This window comes from Ambystoma mexicanum, chromosome 2q (genome assembly GCF_040938575.1).
Source record: "Ambystoma mexicanum isolate Mex_15411 chromosome 2q, UKY_AmexF1_1, whole genome shotgun sequence".
NCBI lineage: Eukaryota > Metazoa > Chordata > Amphibia > Caudata > Ambystomatidae > Ambystoma > Ambystoma mexicanum.
In genome coordinates, this window is record NC_090924.1 from 1,107,357,172 (window position 1) to 1,107,376,309 (window position 19,138).

A 19,138-nucleotide genomic window follows, 5' to 3' on the forward strand; every position below is an offset into this window, starting at 1 on the left:
GAAAGAGCACGCCTGGCCCTCTGAAAGTTCAGAGGTCATGTTTTGTCATCAATCAGAAGAAAAGTGGCCCTGATTGCAAAATACATAGCATCGCTACCAAGATATTCAGCTATTGCCATATTAAGACATGCAGTAAAAGCCCCCATGCCCTCTCCTCTGAAAAGGGTACTACAAATCAAGGGGTATTGCAGCCTGCCTAGAACAATAGTTAGAGTAGCGATAAACTATAGCATAATCACCAAGACCTGCTGGCACTTGAGCATAGCAGCCCTTCTGAGAAGAGACGTTGCTGTCCCCTCATGAAAGTATAGCATTGCTGTGGACAGGAGTAGGTACTATCCCATCAAAAATGCAGCTCACGTGCACGTGACGGGTAATGTCCCATTTGTAGCACAGCTCTGCCCTGCCCCTCTGCCTGCTTTGACAAGTTCTGTAACATTTTGTGGTTGCCAGGCGACCATTGAAAAGTTACAGGACTCTTGAAAGCACAAGAGCCAGCGGCGCTCTCGGCAGCGGCGCAGCCCAGGAAGCCACCTATATTGGAAAACACAGATGCAAAAACAGAAGCTCAGATTCCACTTGTCCATTTATTACAAATTATGTAGGGTTTGCAAAGGCCAAGCTAAGGGTTGTAAAGGAGACACAGCAGGGGTTGCAGGTGTGACACTAGATAGCCCCAAATGATGCCCCCTTTAGTTGGGTCACAAATATGATTTAGTGGGCAACAGGTGGAAGGGATACTAGACTGAAGCAGGCTGAGCTAGCAGAACAAGAGAATATATATTTGCTTTGGGATGAGTATTTAGATGGAGTTCTGGAATCACCAGACGTGATGCCACCATTATTTTAGTATGTAAGAGGATTTTGGAGGGGCGGATGGCGATGGATAGAATGAGTATAGAGATGGGACAGGGCATGCCCTGAATGAAGGGGACATGTTGCCTGCATTGTTATCAATATGGGACTTACATATGTGGAGGGGTAGAGTTATTTATTTGCCTATTTTTACATTTGTTAATTGCTCAAAACCCTCAGCCATCGCTTTTTCAACCAGTTACACTCAAATATGATCAAAGTCAGTTGATGGCTGGGATGCGATTAGCCCAGATTAGGGCTGGATGTTTAGTGAAAAAGCCAGGTTTTTAGTGCCTTTCTGAAAGTCAAGTAGGAGGCCTCTTCTCATATGATTTGGGGGATTGAGTTCCATTGGTTAGCTGCCACTGATAGCTAACACACCCACTCTTTACCCTTTTGTTTTTGAGTGGGACCAGCCCGTCTGTGTATACTCATCTGACAGATATGGAATTCATTAGATTTGTTGGTGAGGCTGCTGATCTTGCAATGGCATTGACCTGACCTGTCCTGTCAGGTAGAGTGTAGAGTCGAGGTAGACCCCTAAAGTTTTTACTGATGATGAGACAGGTAAATGGAGCCCCTCAATGCTGAAATTGGCATATTATTGGTCACGTTTTTTTGATTACTGCTGTGGGCCCAACTAACAAGATCTCTGTCTTCTCGTCATTGAGACAAAGGCCATTAGCTGCCATCCAGGCTTGGATAGTTAGGTACATTCTGTTGAGGGCTTGAGAGTCTTCAGTGTGGTTGCCAGTGAGTGGTAGTAGAATGTGGGTATCATCGCTGTAGTTTGTATAGGAGATACTGATGTAGTTCAAGCGATTGCAATGGGGGTTGGTAAAAATGTTGGGGTGGGGATACACAAGATCCTTGGGGCACCCCATAGGATATGGGGGATGCTTGGGTGCAGGCAACTTCGGAGAAGACTCTAAATGATCTGTCAGCCAGAAAGGAGGTGACCCAAGATGTGGCTTGCAGGGAAAGGTTAGCTGCTGAAGTGAGGTGATGGCAGAGAGTTTCATGGTCCACCAAGTCAAAGGCAGTAGAGAGGACTAATAGGAGGTTGAGGGCGTGCTTGCCTTCATCTCTGATTTCTTCAAGTTGATTCTTCAGGTGTAATAGAGCTGATTCTGTTCCGTGGCCTGGTCACAAACCTGATTGGCGTAGACCTAGGATACGTTGTTTTCCAAATAGTATTGGACTGTCTATGATTTTTTGCAGGAAGCGAACTGTGGTGATGGGATGGTAATTACTAGGGATTGCTGGGTCAATCATAGCTTACTTTATCAATGGGAGAACCCAGGCTTCTTTCAGAGAGATAGGGACTAGTCTAGAGGTGAAGGAGACGTTGATAAAACGGTGTTAGGTCAAGAGACATTTTTAAAAAGACTGGAAAAAAACATTTTTGAAAGCTGTTCTGTGACAACACAGAGCAGTCTTTCTAAATCGAACTGTCAGCCCCTGCGACAGACATGAGTTCATGCAGGTTTTGACAGGCACTCCAGGACTTAGAAGCAGCCAGAAGGGAGAACGGGTAAGTGGCTATGTGTGTTTGTGTGTGTGTGTGTTGGGTATTCGTGTGTGTGTTTGTGTGCCTTTTTGTTGGGAGGGGAGGGAGGCGGTGGGCCCAGTGTGCTGTGGGTTCGGGTGGTGAAACCCCCCTGATTTGAATTTGGGGGTGGGGGCAGGGGTGTTGGCTGAAAACATTTAATTATTTGGATTTTTCCAGTAGGCCGCCAAAAAAATCATCCAAAAAAACACAGGCAGAAAAAAATCAGTCTTTTGGTTAGGTGACCTAAAAAAATCAAAATAATGACATAGAACCAATACAACTGTTGATAAAGGGAATGGGAGCCTCTGCACAGCCTTTATGATGGGAGCTGGGCAGGTGTCCCCTTTGCATTTTGAGGGCTTGAGGTTCTTGAGGATGATGGCCACCTCTGTTTCTGATACTTGTTGAAATTGGAAAGTGCCAGGTAAGGGTGAGGGTGTGGGGCAGAGGTCGGCAAGGGGTTGGTGATTGCGTATTGTTTTGGTGAGGCTTTTCTCCTGTAGGATCGTAATTTTGTTGAGTAGGGTCTTTTGGATGTTTATACACCATGTTTCATCTTTGGTGATGCCTCGGGTGGCGTGCCGGGTATTCCAGCTCCCTAAGTATGGTGAGGAGCTCTTTAGAGTTGGAGTTGGCCTTGGCAATTACTTGGTTGTAAAATGTTGCTTTGCCCTAAATGATAGACCGCCTGGCGTTTCTTAGCTCTCAGTTCTTGTAGGTCGCTGGAGAACCATGTGTTGATGTGGGTCAGAGTTTTGGCTTTGCATATAGCTAGTCGGGCGACTAAGTCGACAGCTGTAACTAGTGTTTTAGGGTAGATGTCTGCTACTGCAGATGGGTAATTGGTCAAATAGAGGAGGTGGTGGGGTTGAAGGTCTGGCAGCAAAGGTGTTGAATTTATGCCGGGAAATGGTAACCCGAATGCGCTGTTGTGAAATGGAAGGGGGAAGGTGGGAATGAAGTGTTGGTTCTGTCATTCAAATGTTCATATGTTATTTTATATGATTGTATGCATTTTTTTATTTGCCAATGAGGAGATCCGAGATAAACCAAAAAATCAGCTCATGTTTAATAGCACTCAGAAACATGACGTAGAAATCATGAAAATCCCCCAAATTTGGAAATAGCGTTTCTTCATTACTGAAACTGATGCATTACCACATCCCTCGACTGAAGAAAAACAAATGGTAAGGAGACCTGTAAAGAATGTCAAAAAGTCCTTACGTCAGAGGCTCAGCATCTCAAGCCCTTTGTAATATGGTGCATAGAAAGGAAAATACTGACCCTAATGTGCATTGATGTACATGCTACAGTGGCAGCGGCATCCATTATTGTACCTTGTCTCTTTTCTTCCGCAAACAGGGATGGCCTTTTTTTAGAGGTACAAAAATATATATTTCTGAAAATATGCGTGTTTCCCCTAAGGTTACTACCATAGACACATAATGGTGTGAGGCCCCTGAGATTTTCCCAGGCAGTAAGACGTGATTATATGATGTGTTCCGGGAGATAGGCATAGTCACCATCAGATTTCCTAGTTCACTCCGGCTTCCATTCTATAAAAATCAATGCGCGTCCAGGCTATTGGTGCTAGTATGCTATTTTCTTGATTGAGCTACATTTGAACAGCGGCAGACAAGACGTAACTGAACCCCACCACTATGGCTGCCTCCAAACTCGTGTCTGGGTTCTTTGAATGGGGACTTACCAGGTCATTCCAACCTTGGAGGACCCGGTAAATCCCCATTCAAAATACCCATCCCCATTCCCATTCGACCCCCATAGGGCTCAATGGGAATGGGGAGGGAGCTAATAATGGGCCCATTAATAATGGTCCCGTTATTAGCTCCCTGGTCCCCTGGCGGGACCCACAAAGGACTTCTGGTCTGACCAGACGTTCTGAGCGGGTCCCGCGAGGGAACCTCGTAATGCGGCGGTAAGGGGTTAATGGCAATGGCATCCTTACTGGTGCCGTTAACCCCTTACTGCCGTACTCGTAATGGCCCCCATATTTAAACCAACCCGGTCGTGATTTTTAATATGTGATCGAAGGGGACCTACATATTGCATTTTTAATCAGGGAACCTCTTTCGCCCAGCCAAAGGTAGGCTGGTTGTGTCACTGTACATAGACTCTATCGATTACACACTTTCTTTGGAAAAGATGTACTGTCAAAGTATCCTCACTCTGCCCAGTGAGGGTCTCCCAGACATAATACTAGAGCTAGATATCGAGGCAGCAACTGAGCTCCGTGCAAAAGCACTGTTATTGGTGATACCAGGGCATGGTGGGAGGCACTCTGGCACCCATAGCAATGCCTGCAGAACCTAGTGTGATTTTTTTGCCAAACAAAAGTCTGCTCAATGTTGCCATTAGCTCATACATTTCGCAAGTTTCATGACAGAGGCGACCTCTCCAACTACATTATGTGGTACATGTTAGAATGAAACTGAAAATAATTGTTATTTGACTTTGGTGGAGTTAAAGTGATTAAAATGTAGTTTGCTTGAATATAATATATGTTGGCACAATTAATGCATGTATTAATCAGGAGGGTATATACAGGTGTTAAACAAACCAACACGTAAGAAGATGGGATATCACTTATTTTCAAACTAACTTGTCACCGTGCCACAAATAAAACCATTTTTGCACTTTCTAAAACTGGAGCAAAAACAGTGTACCAATTTGAGCCACACAAAACAACTACCATGCTGACAACTTAGACTTTCATAGACTATTCTTGAATATGCAACTGCTGTCTTCTGTATTTGGACCCAGCTCTGAGTCCTTACTCTGATTATACAATATTGTTATGAAACTTAACGCAAATAAAAACAAGCTACCTAATAATCACGCAAGTTAATGGTTACTAAAAATGTCCTCTAAAATGGTGCCTTAGACAAATAAACTATTGCACAAACCATTGTAGACCGGCCTTGAAATGTGGTGTGTAATCAGCAGCACTGCCAGGCATCCTTTCACTAAGTACGATACCGGCAAGCATGATAGTAAAGCTAAAAGACAGACTATAGGTGTCTTACGCAATGAAATGTAGGTAGGGGAAAAGATGTTTAAAATTGTCCCTAGCTCGCCAAAGCCAGAGAAATCTCGTCACTGCACCACTATTGGGTTGGCGGGCTAGGTCAGAGGTTTTTTAGCTGTCCTTCCACTCTGCAGGTCACAGCGCATGTATTGTCTGTATCCATTTCACTTGAATACAGGCGGTCTTGGGCTCTCAGGAAAACGTGTCTAGAGGGACTGATGGTCTTGCAAAGTCAGATAATGACTTCTCTTCACCGACACCTGTCCTTGTCTAACGTGTCACCCTTCCCTACGTGTGAGGAGTAGCATATAACCAGGGCTCAATTTGGAATTATTTTTCTCTGATAAGGACGATGTTAGCTATATGTATTATATTTTCATCCATTAAGTTCGGGTTTATTGAAAATACCTGTTTTAGGCAAATAACTCAGGAAGTGGTATGTCTTCTTTTTGGCTGTATTTTCTTTCATAGGGGCAGGCTTTTGAGAGACTGCACAGAGAGTTCCATGGCCAAACAGACATCTAGGGACATATTTGCCAACTAGTTTATCTAATGGGTAGTTGAACTATTGTCTCCCAATCATCAAGACCGGGTGGCGTTGCTCTGCTGCTGTTTGAGATTAGGATATGCACATTATTCTTAATAAAACAATATTGAGTTGTTTTATTGATTGCATAATTTCTCAAATAATTAATGAAAATACAATTGGCCTGATTCACACAAGCATTTTACAATGGTGCAATCCCATTGAAAACTTTTTCTGTAAATCAGGTCCTATAACTCTCTTTCCAGACACATTAATTGTGGAAATCATATTGGGTTGGAAAAGTGTACAATGTGGTGTTGCAAGGCCACACATTTAGTTAAATGTCTATTTGTTAAATTAAAGTGCACTGCAAATATCTGTCCTTTGTCTTTGCGTATATCTGATGTTTGACCAACAGGGACATGAAGTCAACATTGAAATAGAATACTATACCAGTTGTGTCAAAATCTTCAAAATAATCTGGACAGTTCTGCGAGGTGTATGTTCCAGCAGGGGTGTCCTCCCAGCACAGCCAGCCGTCCCAGGTGCGGTTGCAATAGACACCTGCGGGGGCAATAAAGCATTATTCCATACAATGTAATACAAACGCCACTTACAAGCCACAGGAGAGCTGAATCCAATGAGAATGCCAGGATACCCCAAGGAGATAGGGGGAAGATGTTCATCTTTACAAATAATGGATTTAATGAACATTATTTTCATATGTAGTTGTCATTCTTTTGTCCCAACTGCATTTGAACTATTCCCAGTAGAGGTGAGCCCAGTCTTGAAGCCATTCAATTTTAAGTTGGACTTTTCAGAATGTGTAAACCGATATATAACAGAACGATTATGCAAACATGCTCATTTTAAAATATTCCATAGAAATGTACCTAAATTGAATAGCCTGTGTGGGAAATAAACGTTATTCTTCACAGTAAGCAGCCACGTCCTTTGGAAACACAATGCTTGCATCAATATGTATAGCAACCGGTCCGAATTAATAGCATGACGTTTCTTCGCTCTGTGGCCGATGCTCTGGGAGGAAGTGCCGCTGAGATGCACTTCACATTGTTTGATGTGTATTATGGAGCACTTTCTTTCATTTGCATATTAATTGGATGCATCATGTTCTTGGTAATGCATACACAGAAGTACAAACAACACTACTGTGCGAATTGTGGTGGGACATTGGCACTGCAAATGACATTTGCTATTTATCATGCCACTTGTACAATTCGGAATTAGCGAACACGTAGTGGCATTAGAACATATTTGTACAGCCATCTGCAAGGTTTAAATGTTAATGACCGAAAAATGTGTAATATGCGAAACATTCATTCCTTGCCTGACAGGTTAGGTAATGTAATTCCAATATTTACATATAAACTAAGCATTCCCCTTGCATATGACCTACAGTTGAGGTGAAAACAAATGGCTGGTGTTAATGTCATGGCATTCAAATATATTTAATTTTCTGACATAATGGGTGTCCATGAATATAGTTTTAGACATGGGTATGCTGACAGCCCTCATTATGTATCACCTCATTATTCCAGACGGCGGTGCAAGGCATACATCAGTGCTATTGAATCGACTGCCTGTCAATGACAATCCGGCAGCCACTTTTCACGAATCGAGAGCAGTGAAGTTTATTAGGTTTTAGAACAGAGGCAATCTGGAGCTCTCCTGAACTTTCATAAATAATATAGATTTAAAAACCACGTTCCAATACCAAACATACATATGTATATAGATTTATTCAGGAACACCACTTTGTTAAAAGGACAGGATGGTGGCAGCATGAAAACAACACATGTCAACAAATTCCCCATTGCTCAGCCAGCGCCATTCAAGACGAATCATAACCCAGTCTCCACCACGCACTGTTCGTGACGTCTCTCGCTGTGTTGCTTGCGAATGTGATCTGTAAAATAATCAGTAGTTTATTTTGGAAACGTTTCATTTGTGCCCGCAAATTAATTTAAAAGCGTCGCTTTTCAGCGTGAGGAGCTGCGGTTTTTCGTTGGCTGTTTTTTTTTTCTTTATGGAGTGTCGAAACTATGGCTAAATGCATGTTATTTGTGTTGGCATTTTGCGATTTCGTTCAGAGTTACAGATCTGTTAAGTGTTGTTTTGCACTCCAACTATAATGCCCCTTTGACAAAGTTTTCCACAAAAAAGTATATTTAACCACAGCAAACCTTTGACTGAATTTATCATCAACTTAATGATATTTAATGATATGCTCCATCATATCTACAGTTCCGAATGGGCATGGACTGAGGACATGCCTAAGGGACACTTTGTCAAGGACAGAGCCCCTCGCCTTGCACAGGCTTCCAATGGCTTTACTGTGCATCCCCTGTGGCCATGCCTAGTAGCCCCTCTCATCTGGCCAGGGCCTTACTAAATTGACTTACTTGGCATGGCCATTATCTATTGACCACTTTGCTCACCCTATGTGCACAGGCAAGGGCATCTGTGAAGGCCACCCAGTGGCCACCTTCCCCCACATTGTCAATCCCCAGGCTACCAGTAGCCTGCAAGTGGCCTAGACCCATGCTAGATGGTGTACATTTCAAATGTAATGTCCTTTTCCCCACTTTATGGCTGCATAATATACCCCTCAAGGGCCACTGGCCCTGCACAGTCTCAGGTGGGGGACAAGTGAGCAATCATATGCTGTTTTAAAATGTCTTGCTGAAAGGCTATCCATGGACTGTGCTATGTGTGTGTGGGCCAAAATGGAAGGATGCATTTGTGAATACAAAAAATATAAAATGACAGAACTCCCCTTCCCAAGAATGGACCACTTTTGGTATCTCATTGATTGGTAATAGACAAAACTGCTCATCTGTGGTGACCAAACAAGGCCAAAACAAGACCATCTAGTGGCGTTTTTTTTTTATATATGGAAATCCCAAATAGTTTCCAATAGTTTTGCATTTCAATTGCACTTTCACAATACCTTTCACCTTGAAAAGGACCCTGGAATTGGTCGAAAAGCGTGTTGGTTGTAATTTCGCTACATCCTGCATGCAATTAAGAACAATAGATGCAACATTAACTATGTCTGATTTACATAGTTATCCGGGAAATTCTTGCAATGTGAATAAAGTACTTGAATTACGCAATGGAGAGTGCATGTTGGTCAGGACAATAACCTGTCCCTCTTTACCTTCTGTGACCCTGGAATTTGCCACACCAATGTCCAGACCACTGCTGCCCCATTCATTATCAATTTATTGTTTGATTTTGTATTTTGGGGGCAGTTGCCCAAATCCGAAAGTAGCCCTACTCCAATTTGTCTCTTAGAGAGGATGGTTGGGGGAAAAAAGAGAGAGGGGCCAAAAAAGAGAGAACTCAAGGGTATAACCTCGAGCAGCCCCAAAAGGTTTAATTAAATGTTTAAGCCGCTCTGCGATTGAGGGGTGACCTGGCGCTGTTAACATGGGTCCCGGTTGCATTCGCAGAGCAGGCGAGGCACACAAACGGGCCATGGTGACTGCCTGCCTGCCTGGGGGCAAGACCGGATGTGCCACTCCTTAAAGGTATGCATGTTGTGGGACCTGGGGTGAAGACCAAAGAGCTGCTCATTTTGGGCTGTATGTGCAGGGCGGTCCGATCCGCGCATCCTGACCATGCCCCTTGTTGGCCCACCACATTGCCCGTGAGACGGGCCCAGCAGAAAAGTCTTTCAGGGCAGTATAGACCTGGTGTTCTGGGTGGTGATGTAGTGGTTAAGCCTCATTGGACAGTCGGGTTGAAGAGAGTAGAGGCCGGGTAAGTCCCAGGCTGCTCTGTCATGCAACCTGGGTGAATAAAAGTCCTGGGATGTTGCATCGAAGCAGCCTATGGGAAACAAGAAGCTACGCCCGAAGAGTTCCCAGAAGATCAGAGCCCCGCCCCCTGTGTCAATGAGATGCAATAAAAAGCGGGGTGAGGCCACGCGGCGAAAGCCGGATAATACATCAGTGTTGACGCAGCATCCTCATGGAAACATATAAATCACCTGAAGAAGATGGCACAGGGTCACGGTGGTGATCCTGGGTGGGCTCCCTCGGTGTGGGGACACCTAGAAGATGAGAGTGGTCGTGGGTGGCAGAAGTGATATTGAGGGCCCCCCAGTAATGGAGTGGTGGTGAGTGTGATGGGTGGCCCTCAGGCTTTGGTGTCACCCTGAAGATTACACCAGGCTGATTGAGTACCAGTGTATGGAGTGGGGTCCCACCATGTTTGGGGCACACTTGAGAACTGTTTGTTGTGTGTGTAGGCTGTATTTGGTGAGATCTGGTGGCCTCACAGAAGAATAGACTAGTAGGGACCCCTAGTGTCATCAGGAAACATACCCCAACCACCAGAACAGCACGACACAGAAGTACTGAAAAGGGATGACTGACTGCAGCAGTCACACTGTGTAAAATAATGTGTATATGTTTTATTTGTTGTATCTCTGTATGTACATTTACTTGTATAGCTCTGATTGTATCGATCACGAGTATAGTAATGTATATTTTTTATGTGTTTTTGTAATTATGAAAATGTGTAAGGTATAATAGTGAAGTGGGGGAATGATTAGGGGAAGGATTGTAGAGTTAAGCAGAATCCTCTATGGAAGGTTAGGCTGACAGTGCATGTCCCTTTAAAAAGAACTCATGCCTCTGGAAATTCGAAGGGGATTAAGAGTTAGAGCAATAGGAATGTGGACAAATAAAACGTTTTTTGTATAAATAAACGTGTTTGTTTTGGGATCCCTAAAAAATCCACCTTTGTGCCTTTGTCCTGCAAATGTTCAAGGTAAGAACTCAGGGCTTAGCCCATCTCCTGCTAACAGCAATGTTATATTGCAGTTGCAGCACCCTTCTCTATTCAGCTGGCCTGGGGCTGGTTGGTTCCCGTAGGGGCCATCCCTGGTCTGGGATAAGGGAGGAGCACAACCTTGCCCATGGCAGGACCGGTAAAGAGGGACTATTCTAGAATTAGTCAAAAAGTGATGATATCTGCATTTGCCTGTACACCGCCTACATATCATTTTGCTTGGAGTTTATTTGCTTAGGGAAAGATACATATTCAGCGTAACCCCAATATCGAATTCACAATGACCATTAATTAAGCAACATGCCCCATGCAGCGTGGGCATTACCAAGTCAGGTAATGCCCCGGGGCCCATAGTTATAGGGCCGAGATGCAGCGTTTCGGGACAGAAAAATGTGCGTTTAGTGCCCGGTCATGCAGATCTTGCAGGCCGGGGTACTAATAGCAATATGCCCGAGCGGCGGGGGCATTACCGAGTCAGGTAATGCCCTGAGGGCATTACCTGACTCGGTAATGCCCCCGCCGCTCGGGCATATTGCTTAATTATAGAATCATTACCGAATCATATCGGTGTGAGGCTGCTCACAAGTGCTTTCTAAAAGCAATGGATACAATGAAGCCCGACATGGAGTGCTCCAAATCCTCTTACCCCCCAATGCCTAGATCCCGCAATCGTTCAAACCTGTACTGACTTCTCTCCCCTCTCATTCAAGGAACTCTTTTACATACAGCTTTTAATCTGGTCTATTATGCCAATGACATCCTCTCAGCCACAATCCTTTAAAAAGGGCTGATCCCGCCCTTACAGATCTTCTTAGGATAGACAACACCTCTCTGTGTGGTGAGAGGTGTTAAAGAGGTGCCACCCGTCGCAGAGGAGGGTCTTGAGATCCTTCCTGAACTTTAGAAGTGAGGGGATGACTCTGATGTTGACAGGGAGAAGGTTCTCTTTGGGCGCAGAGAGAAAAGCCCATCTCCTGGTTCTCTCCTTTCTGCAGCAGCTGAGTTCAAGTCTACACTTGTCCTTACTGTAGGTGGATCTAACGCCTCCAGAGATGCCGAGGTTCTTAATCAGGTAGCTTGTGGACTTTAGGGGGACAGCCTTGTAGAAGATGCAGCAGGATTTGGACATGATACAGCCTTGCAGTGGGACCCAGTGCAGTACAATGAGGGTCGAGGTGATATGAACCAATTATTGCATTCCTTTGATAAATCATGCTGCAGCCTGCAGGACACATCTCAGGGCAACCAGGGTAGTTGCTGGCAGGTCTTCCAAAAGGGCATTGCCACCATCAAGGTGGTAGAGGACGAAGTCTTGGGCGGCAGATATGAAGTTGCTTTCTGGGATGAATAAGCTTGATTTTCCGCAGGAGAGAAAGTTGGTACCAAGCTTTTTGTTTTCCTTGCTATAGGCTGTTCGAAAGAGAGATGCCTGTTGATTTCAAACCCAAGGGACATGGGACAGGTGGCCAGCTAAGGTGTGAAGGCTTCAAGGTGCATAGCAGAGACCCAGATATGGATGTCAAGGTGTTCTTGGTTGTTGGTGAGGTTCAGGAATTCAGTCTTGTAGGGGTTGAGCTTCAGGTAAGCACTGGATATCCATGAATGCACGAATGAGAGGCAGGCCTTGAGTATTAGATATATTTTCTGGAGGACTCACACTTAATTCTGTTGTAGCTTATTATGGTGGTAAATACTGGTATTTATTGAAGCATAGCACCCCTTTTAAAATATTGGCACTCTCCTTAGAATATATTCTAACAAATGTCCTCTTTACCCCCTGTCTTTTATATACTAGATACTGGACTCAGTACACTTAGTTTGGGTAGTAAATTCACCCTTTAGCAATTTACCTATGATGCTCAAAAACATGAAAAATGAAATACTGCACACTTGCTCGCTTTCTAATCATAGAGTTCCCATCAGACCATTCCCATGGAAGTATTCATTATCGCACACTTGTCTGTGTGTGCAGGTTAAATAGAATGACCAAAGGCCACAAAATGCATCAGAAAACAAAGTAATGTTTATAATGTGCCTTTACCGTAACAGATAAACTTACCAATTACACATACAAAATTGAATGAACTGTAACCAGCCCTGTTAACCCTACCTTGAAGTAAAGGACTTGGCAGGAGTTACGCTTTATGAACATCCAACTATAAGAAACAACCTTGTAAATTCAGAACTGCATGCACTTTTAACATTGAAATATTATACATGGAATGACCCGCACCTGACTGATTATCAGACAGGCAAATCCAGCCCACCCTCACTCCGAACCATAATTACCTAGAAAGTGATGCAATTCCTTGCACTGCTGACCCTGGAAAACCTTCTTGTTTGGTGTTGCCACCTATAAGGAATGTCACAACCCAGCACTGCCTCAGCCCAGCTCTCAGACACGACCTGGATGTCAGTGGATGTCTGTCCCCCAAGTGACATCTACATGTCACCCTGCACATCTCCCTGAATGTCATGTTATGTTATGTTACTTTGCATTTATATAGCGCCTTATGTACCATTGGTATGGTCTCAAGGTGCTGGTAGGTTTAACGCCCTCGGGAACCGAAGTTCAAGTCAGTAGAGAGAGAGAGTCAAAGGTGCATGTGAGCACCGGATATGTGTGCAGCTGGTGTGGCATTCGTGTGATAGCTGCTTCTTAGCGGTAGGTGTGGTGGTTGAGAGATCAGGAGTATGTGTTCGTTCTGGCAGGGTTTTATACAGACCGATTCTGGCTGCGTTAGGCCTGAGGAGAACGCCTAGGCTGGAGGGTGTGCAACCAGCAGTCTTTAGTTAGAGTGATGGGGAGTATGAGGCAGATGATGGTATGAGAACAGCTATACCGAATGGTGTCATAGTATCGCTGTGTTCTATTTGAGTGGTGGTGTAAAGAAGAGAGTAAGCGTGGAGATGTGATATGGTGGTTTACATTAGGTGTTTGAGATCGGTCCCACTCCAATAGTTCCATGTACTCCATTCATTCTCATTTCTACTGGGTCATCTGTTTCACCCGGTTCATCGGTTCCACCCAGTTCATTCGTTCCACTACATTTGTTCCAACCCCATATTTCCATACTTCGTTCGTTCTAATTACATTTTTCATTTGATCGATCCACTTCACCCGTTCACCCGTTCCATCTACATACTTCAATCGTTCTATTCAATATATTTGACCCATTTTGTCCGCACACTTCACCCGTTCCTTCCTCATACTTTACCCGTCTCATCTATATACATCGCCCGTTCTTCCAGATCCATCCTCCGTTCCTGCCACCCACTACACGTTTCTTCCCTTTACTATATTCGTTCCTTCTAACCACTTCACCCGTTCATCCACATACATCACCCGTTTGCTCCACGCTCGACACCCACTCCGTGCTCTACACCGCTCCACACTCAGCATGCGCTCCTTGCTCCGCTTTCTACACCCACTTCACACTCTAGACCCTCTCCGCACTCTAGACCCGCTCCGCACTCTACACCCGCTCCGCACTCTACACCTGCTCCGTACTCTACACCCGTTCGGCACTCAACACCCGTTCGGCGCTCAACACCCGCTCCGCACTTTACATTTGCTCCGCACCCACACCATACTCTACATCTGCTCAACACCCTACAATGGCTGAACACCACTGCACACTATAACCACTCAACACCCTACGTCTGTTCGAGACTATCACTCCCTACAGCCTCTCAACACCTTAAATCTGTTCGACACCATAGATCCGCTCCACTCTATTAACCACTCACACAACGTAGCTTCGCACCACAACCTACATCTGCACCACGCTCTTATCTGTTCTACGATCTCATCCGCTCCATGCCCTCATTTATTTTGCGCTCTCATCCGCTCAACGCACTTATCCGCTCTACACACTCATCCGCTCTATGCACTCGTCCATTCCATGCACTCATCCACTCCAGGCACTCATCCACTCCAGGCACTCATCCACTCCACTCACTTGTCCGCTCCTCGCACTCGTCCACTCCACCCACTCGTCCGTTCTATGCACACACCTGTTCTATGCACACATCTGTTCGACTCGCACATCTGCTCTATGCACACATCCGCTCTACGCACACATCCGCTCTACGTACTCATCTGCTCCACGCACTCATCCGCTCCACGCATTCATCCGCTCCACGCATTCATCCGCTCATGCACTTGTCCGCTCTATGCACTCGCCCGCTCTACGCACTCGCCCGCTCTACGCACTTGCCCACTCTACGCACTCGCTCGCTCTACGGACTCATTCGCTCTACGCACTCATCCGCTCTACGCACCCATCCGCTCTACGCACCCATCTGCTCTACGCACTCCTCTGCTCTACGCAGTCCTCCGCTCTTACACACTCGCCCGCTCTATACAATCACCCGCTCTACGCACTCGCCCGCTCTACGCACCCATCCGCTCTACGCACCCATCCGCTCTACGCACTCATCTGCTCTACGCACTCCTCCGCTCGTATGCACTCATCCGCTCTACGCATTCATCCACTCTACGCATTCATCTGCTCTACGCACTCATCCACTCTATGCATTCATCCACTCTATGCATTCATCTGCTCTACGCACTCATCCGCTCTACGCATTCATCCGTTCTATGCACCCATCCTCTCTACGCACTCATCCTGTCTGACTCACACCCTCTCTCAGTTTCTTTTTAAAACCTCCTGCTGTCACTCAAGAATAACCCTTCCCCTTGCTTAGCTCATGTCACCTCATCTGTACAGCCCAGTAGTTTTCCCTTTTGAAAAATGACAGTTTTGCTCACTACAAATGTAACATCGCTTCCTGCACATACAATGGCCTGCTGTAAAAATGCCCTTCTTCACATAGTTCAGCCTAGCAAACAAGCCCATGCTGCACGCTTAAAATCCTCATTGAATGAAGCCACATGCATTTCAAATTTGCAGTCAGGAGTTTTATTTCCATTTAAACTAATTTGCAGGCCATGTTAAGCATATGGGATTCAGTTTGTTAAATGGGATCCATTAATTTAGAATATGTTAATTTATATTAGTTATTAAAGTTGGTGCAAATTTGGTGCAAATTCAATCAAATGAAATATTATACTGAAATGAAATAAATGTAACATGTGCTCACTGCAATAATGTGTGCACTTCAATCTGGTGCATGTGCTGGCTGCATTTTCCACCTATGATGTTTGTATCTCTACATAAACCCACTACCACCACATATGGATGTACCCCTAGGGTTGAGCTTCAGGTAAGCACTGGAAATCCATGAATGGATGAATGAGAGGCAGGCCTTGAGTCTGTGGATGTCTTTGATGGAGGATACCTTGAGGTAGAGCTGTGCGTCATCTGTGTTTTGGTGGATGTGAATGTTGTGCAGAGCGAGAAGGGTTCCATGTAAAGATTTAAGAATTCATGGGAGTGGATGGGTCCTTGCAGGACTCCAAAGTTGATGGGTAGAGTGGATGATCTGGATGAGTCAATTTATACAAACTGGTGGTGATTATCACAATATAATTTGAACAAGCAGATGACAATCTTGCTGATCCCCATACGGTGATGTAGACTGCCTGTGAGTGTCTGGTGGCCTACTATGTCAAATGCTGGTGAGAGTTAAAGGAGAACCAAGAGGCAAGGAGGTTTAAGGTAGCTGTTTCTGTGCTGCATTGGGGTAGAAACTAAGGTAGGTAGGAATGAAGGAAGTTAGAGATAACCTCAATTTGCTGCTCTGCAAATTATATACTGTCCAGCTTTTGCATTCATTAGTATTGGAGACATGACAACAGCACTAGTGTAAAAGATGCACACATTCTGAGGCACTTGAGGATACGGGCAAGTATTTCTGATGCAAATAAAGGAACAAACTGAGGTCTCTCGCACACTCTACCTTAAATTATTTGAGTCATAACTTCATTACATCAAAGGCACTATGCAATTTCAATCCCTCTTTTAGCAGTAATTGCAAAGTGCTTCTCCTGTTTCCCCAGAAACAGGACAGAGCTTCTCCTCTGTTTTCACCAATGGCCTTTTTTGTAGAAACACATGGTGCAGATGATCGAATTTTCTATGAGTGCATAACCACCAGCTGGGTAGTTGTGTTCATTGCTCATCAACATGGGGATTCATTCAGGTTTTGTCAGAAAGCAGAACAGTAGAACCACAAATTTTACCACAATCTCCGACCAATTAGTATACTGTGGAAAGCGGCGGCATTGTAGTTACAACTTTTTGTCTTTTATTTCAACCACATTAGCACCCATGGCGGGGGGCGCAGCCAATCAGATTATGTGGATTGTGGGCTGAAATCTCTGATATCAGCCTGCATTCCACAGACCCTGAAGGCTTCCTCCCCCCACCGAGGGCCGCCATTCCCCCACCCTCCCGTTTATATACATTTCTCAATCCCCCTCCCCTGCCCCCCTTACCTTATGGTTGCAACAGTGGCCGTTGTCGCTGGCTCAGTAGCTCCCCTCCTCTCTTTTCCAGCTGCAATGGTAATAGAAGAGGGGTTCCTTATGGAGGCCTGCCTTCTACAACGATACCGTGACAGCCATTTTGGATCAGTATTTTCATTCATTGAACGATATGCACGCAACGTCCTGTTCAATTAATGAAAATACTTTTTTTTTGCACCCCGGGTTACCGCGTTGGTAACCCAATGTGCTAATGCTATTAACATCCCGTTCCAGGGGCTGGAATGGCGGTAATGGCCGATAGCCCTTGCTAACCACCCTAGCTCCGGTTGGCCCATTAATTTGGACTGGCGGGAACGGGGTGTTAATGCCACATTCTACTTGGGTCTAGATAAGACCCAGAATGTGCTCAGTCACCCACGTGCATGTGACTCACATTCAGGTGGGAAAACATTCTGACCTCCTCTCTGTGCCAGTGCTGCAGCTGTAGAGGTAATGTGACACCAATTTACCCATTACAAAACAGTTCTCATGTTAAAATGAATATATTATGAGAAATGATGCATAAGGACAAATAGAGCCATTCAAGCATTAGAAAAGGAATCATCATTATTAGGGTGTTTATTACATGCTACACATAGATAATAAAGCATCAGAAGAAGGGTATTCACGCTGAATTTGATTACTCTTAATTAGAGAACGAGCGACGGCAGTGTATTCAATCAAAATATGGTGGGGACATACAAACGTGGAACAGGTATTTAAACAATGTCTGTTTGCATAAAAAGTCCTTTTATGCGCTGCAAGATGGTATTTGCATCAGGACACCACATGCTGGATGTGAGCTTTTAGATTCTGAAATATCGAACCTGCTGATTGCACGCTTTGTCGCAGAATCCTGTTTCCATCGACCTTTCCATTAATATTGTAATTTAATCAATTCTCCTCTCCGAGCAGCATTCAGCGAACGACTCAAGTAGTTGGCATTCCCTTGATTTGCAAGTGGCATCTCTGTGCTACCTTTTCTTTCCCAGGTTCGCTTTGACAGCTTAATTGCTGGCAGAGAAATGCAACCAATAGAATTTACCAAAGATGGATGCGCGTCCTGAAAGGCAACGTGAAAGTAAAACTGATAAGTCTTCCGAACTGCAAGAGCATATGTCAAGATGGGAAATCCAGAGTCAACCGTCCTGTGAGTTCCACTGACCCTTCAAAGGCAGGGGTACCATGAAAAATGAGAGCCTGTTCTGCCTCCCATCACTGAGGCCACACACCAAATGAGACTACACTCCCTGCAACAGAGAAGCGCTCCATAAAGAAAATCTAGACAAATTGAAACATTATTCTATAAATAAAACATATAACAAATGCAACATCTATGGGAAAAGACATGTTGCCATATAGAAGAACGTTCCCAAAAAATCTGTGAAATTTACTCAACAATTCCTTGCACAAATGTGCATATGTATACGTTTTAGAGAAAGTGTTTTCTGCGTTCGTGTGATTTGTCATGTTCAGGAAAAGCTGCACCCCGCTTGGCTGCAGAAAGATAAACTGTAAACACAAACTTAAATTCTATATTTAGTAGAGGGCATCTGTTGCAATAACCTGGTCTGTTAAATATTGAATGAAGGGAAGGTATGCTTTAATCGGGATGCATTGATAATGAAACATACAATCATGTACTACCAGATCACATGTACTACCAGTTTTTTTTTCTAAATCGGTGGCAGAGGGCCTGTATTCCATCATTAATCCAAGATGGCCACTGTTACAGATACTAATTTCATTTTTTAGCTGTAACTGCTCTTAGGGTGGTTCTGTGAAACATTGGCAGTAGTTTTTTTGTTAAAGATTATCAAAGGAATAGAAAAGTTCATATATGGATTTTTTTAAAATCTTTTACCGTTTCCGAGATATATCCTCATAAATTATTACTACTTCATT

The 19,138-nt window shown here is 44.5% G+C and overlaps 1 protein-coding gene across 1 annotated transcript in view; it reads right to left on the reverse strand.

Annotated features, from left to right (window-relative positions):
* Nucleotides 1–19,138, reverse strand: part of CALCR (calcitonin receptor) — a 2,903,406-nt gene that overhangs the window by 1,751,307 nt on the left and 1,132,961 nt on the right. Inside the window, exon 6 of the mRNA XM_069648468.1 lies at nucleotides 6,433–6,543. Coding sequence (XP_069504569.1) covers nucleotides 6,433–6,543 — 111 coding nt within the window. The remainder of the gene's footprint in view (nucleotides 1–6,432; nucleotides 6,544–19,138) is intronic.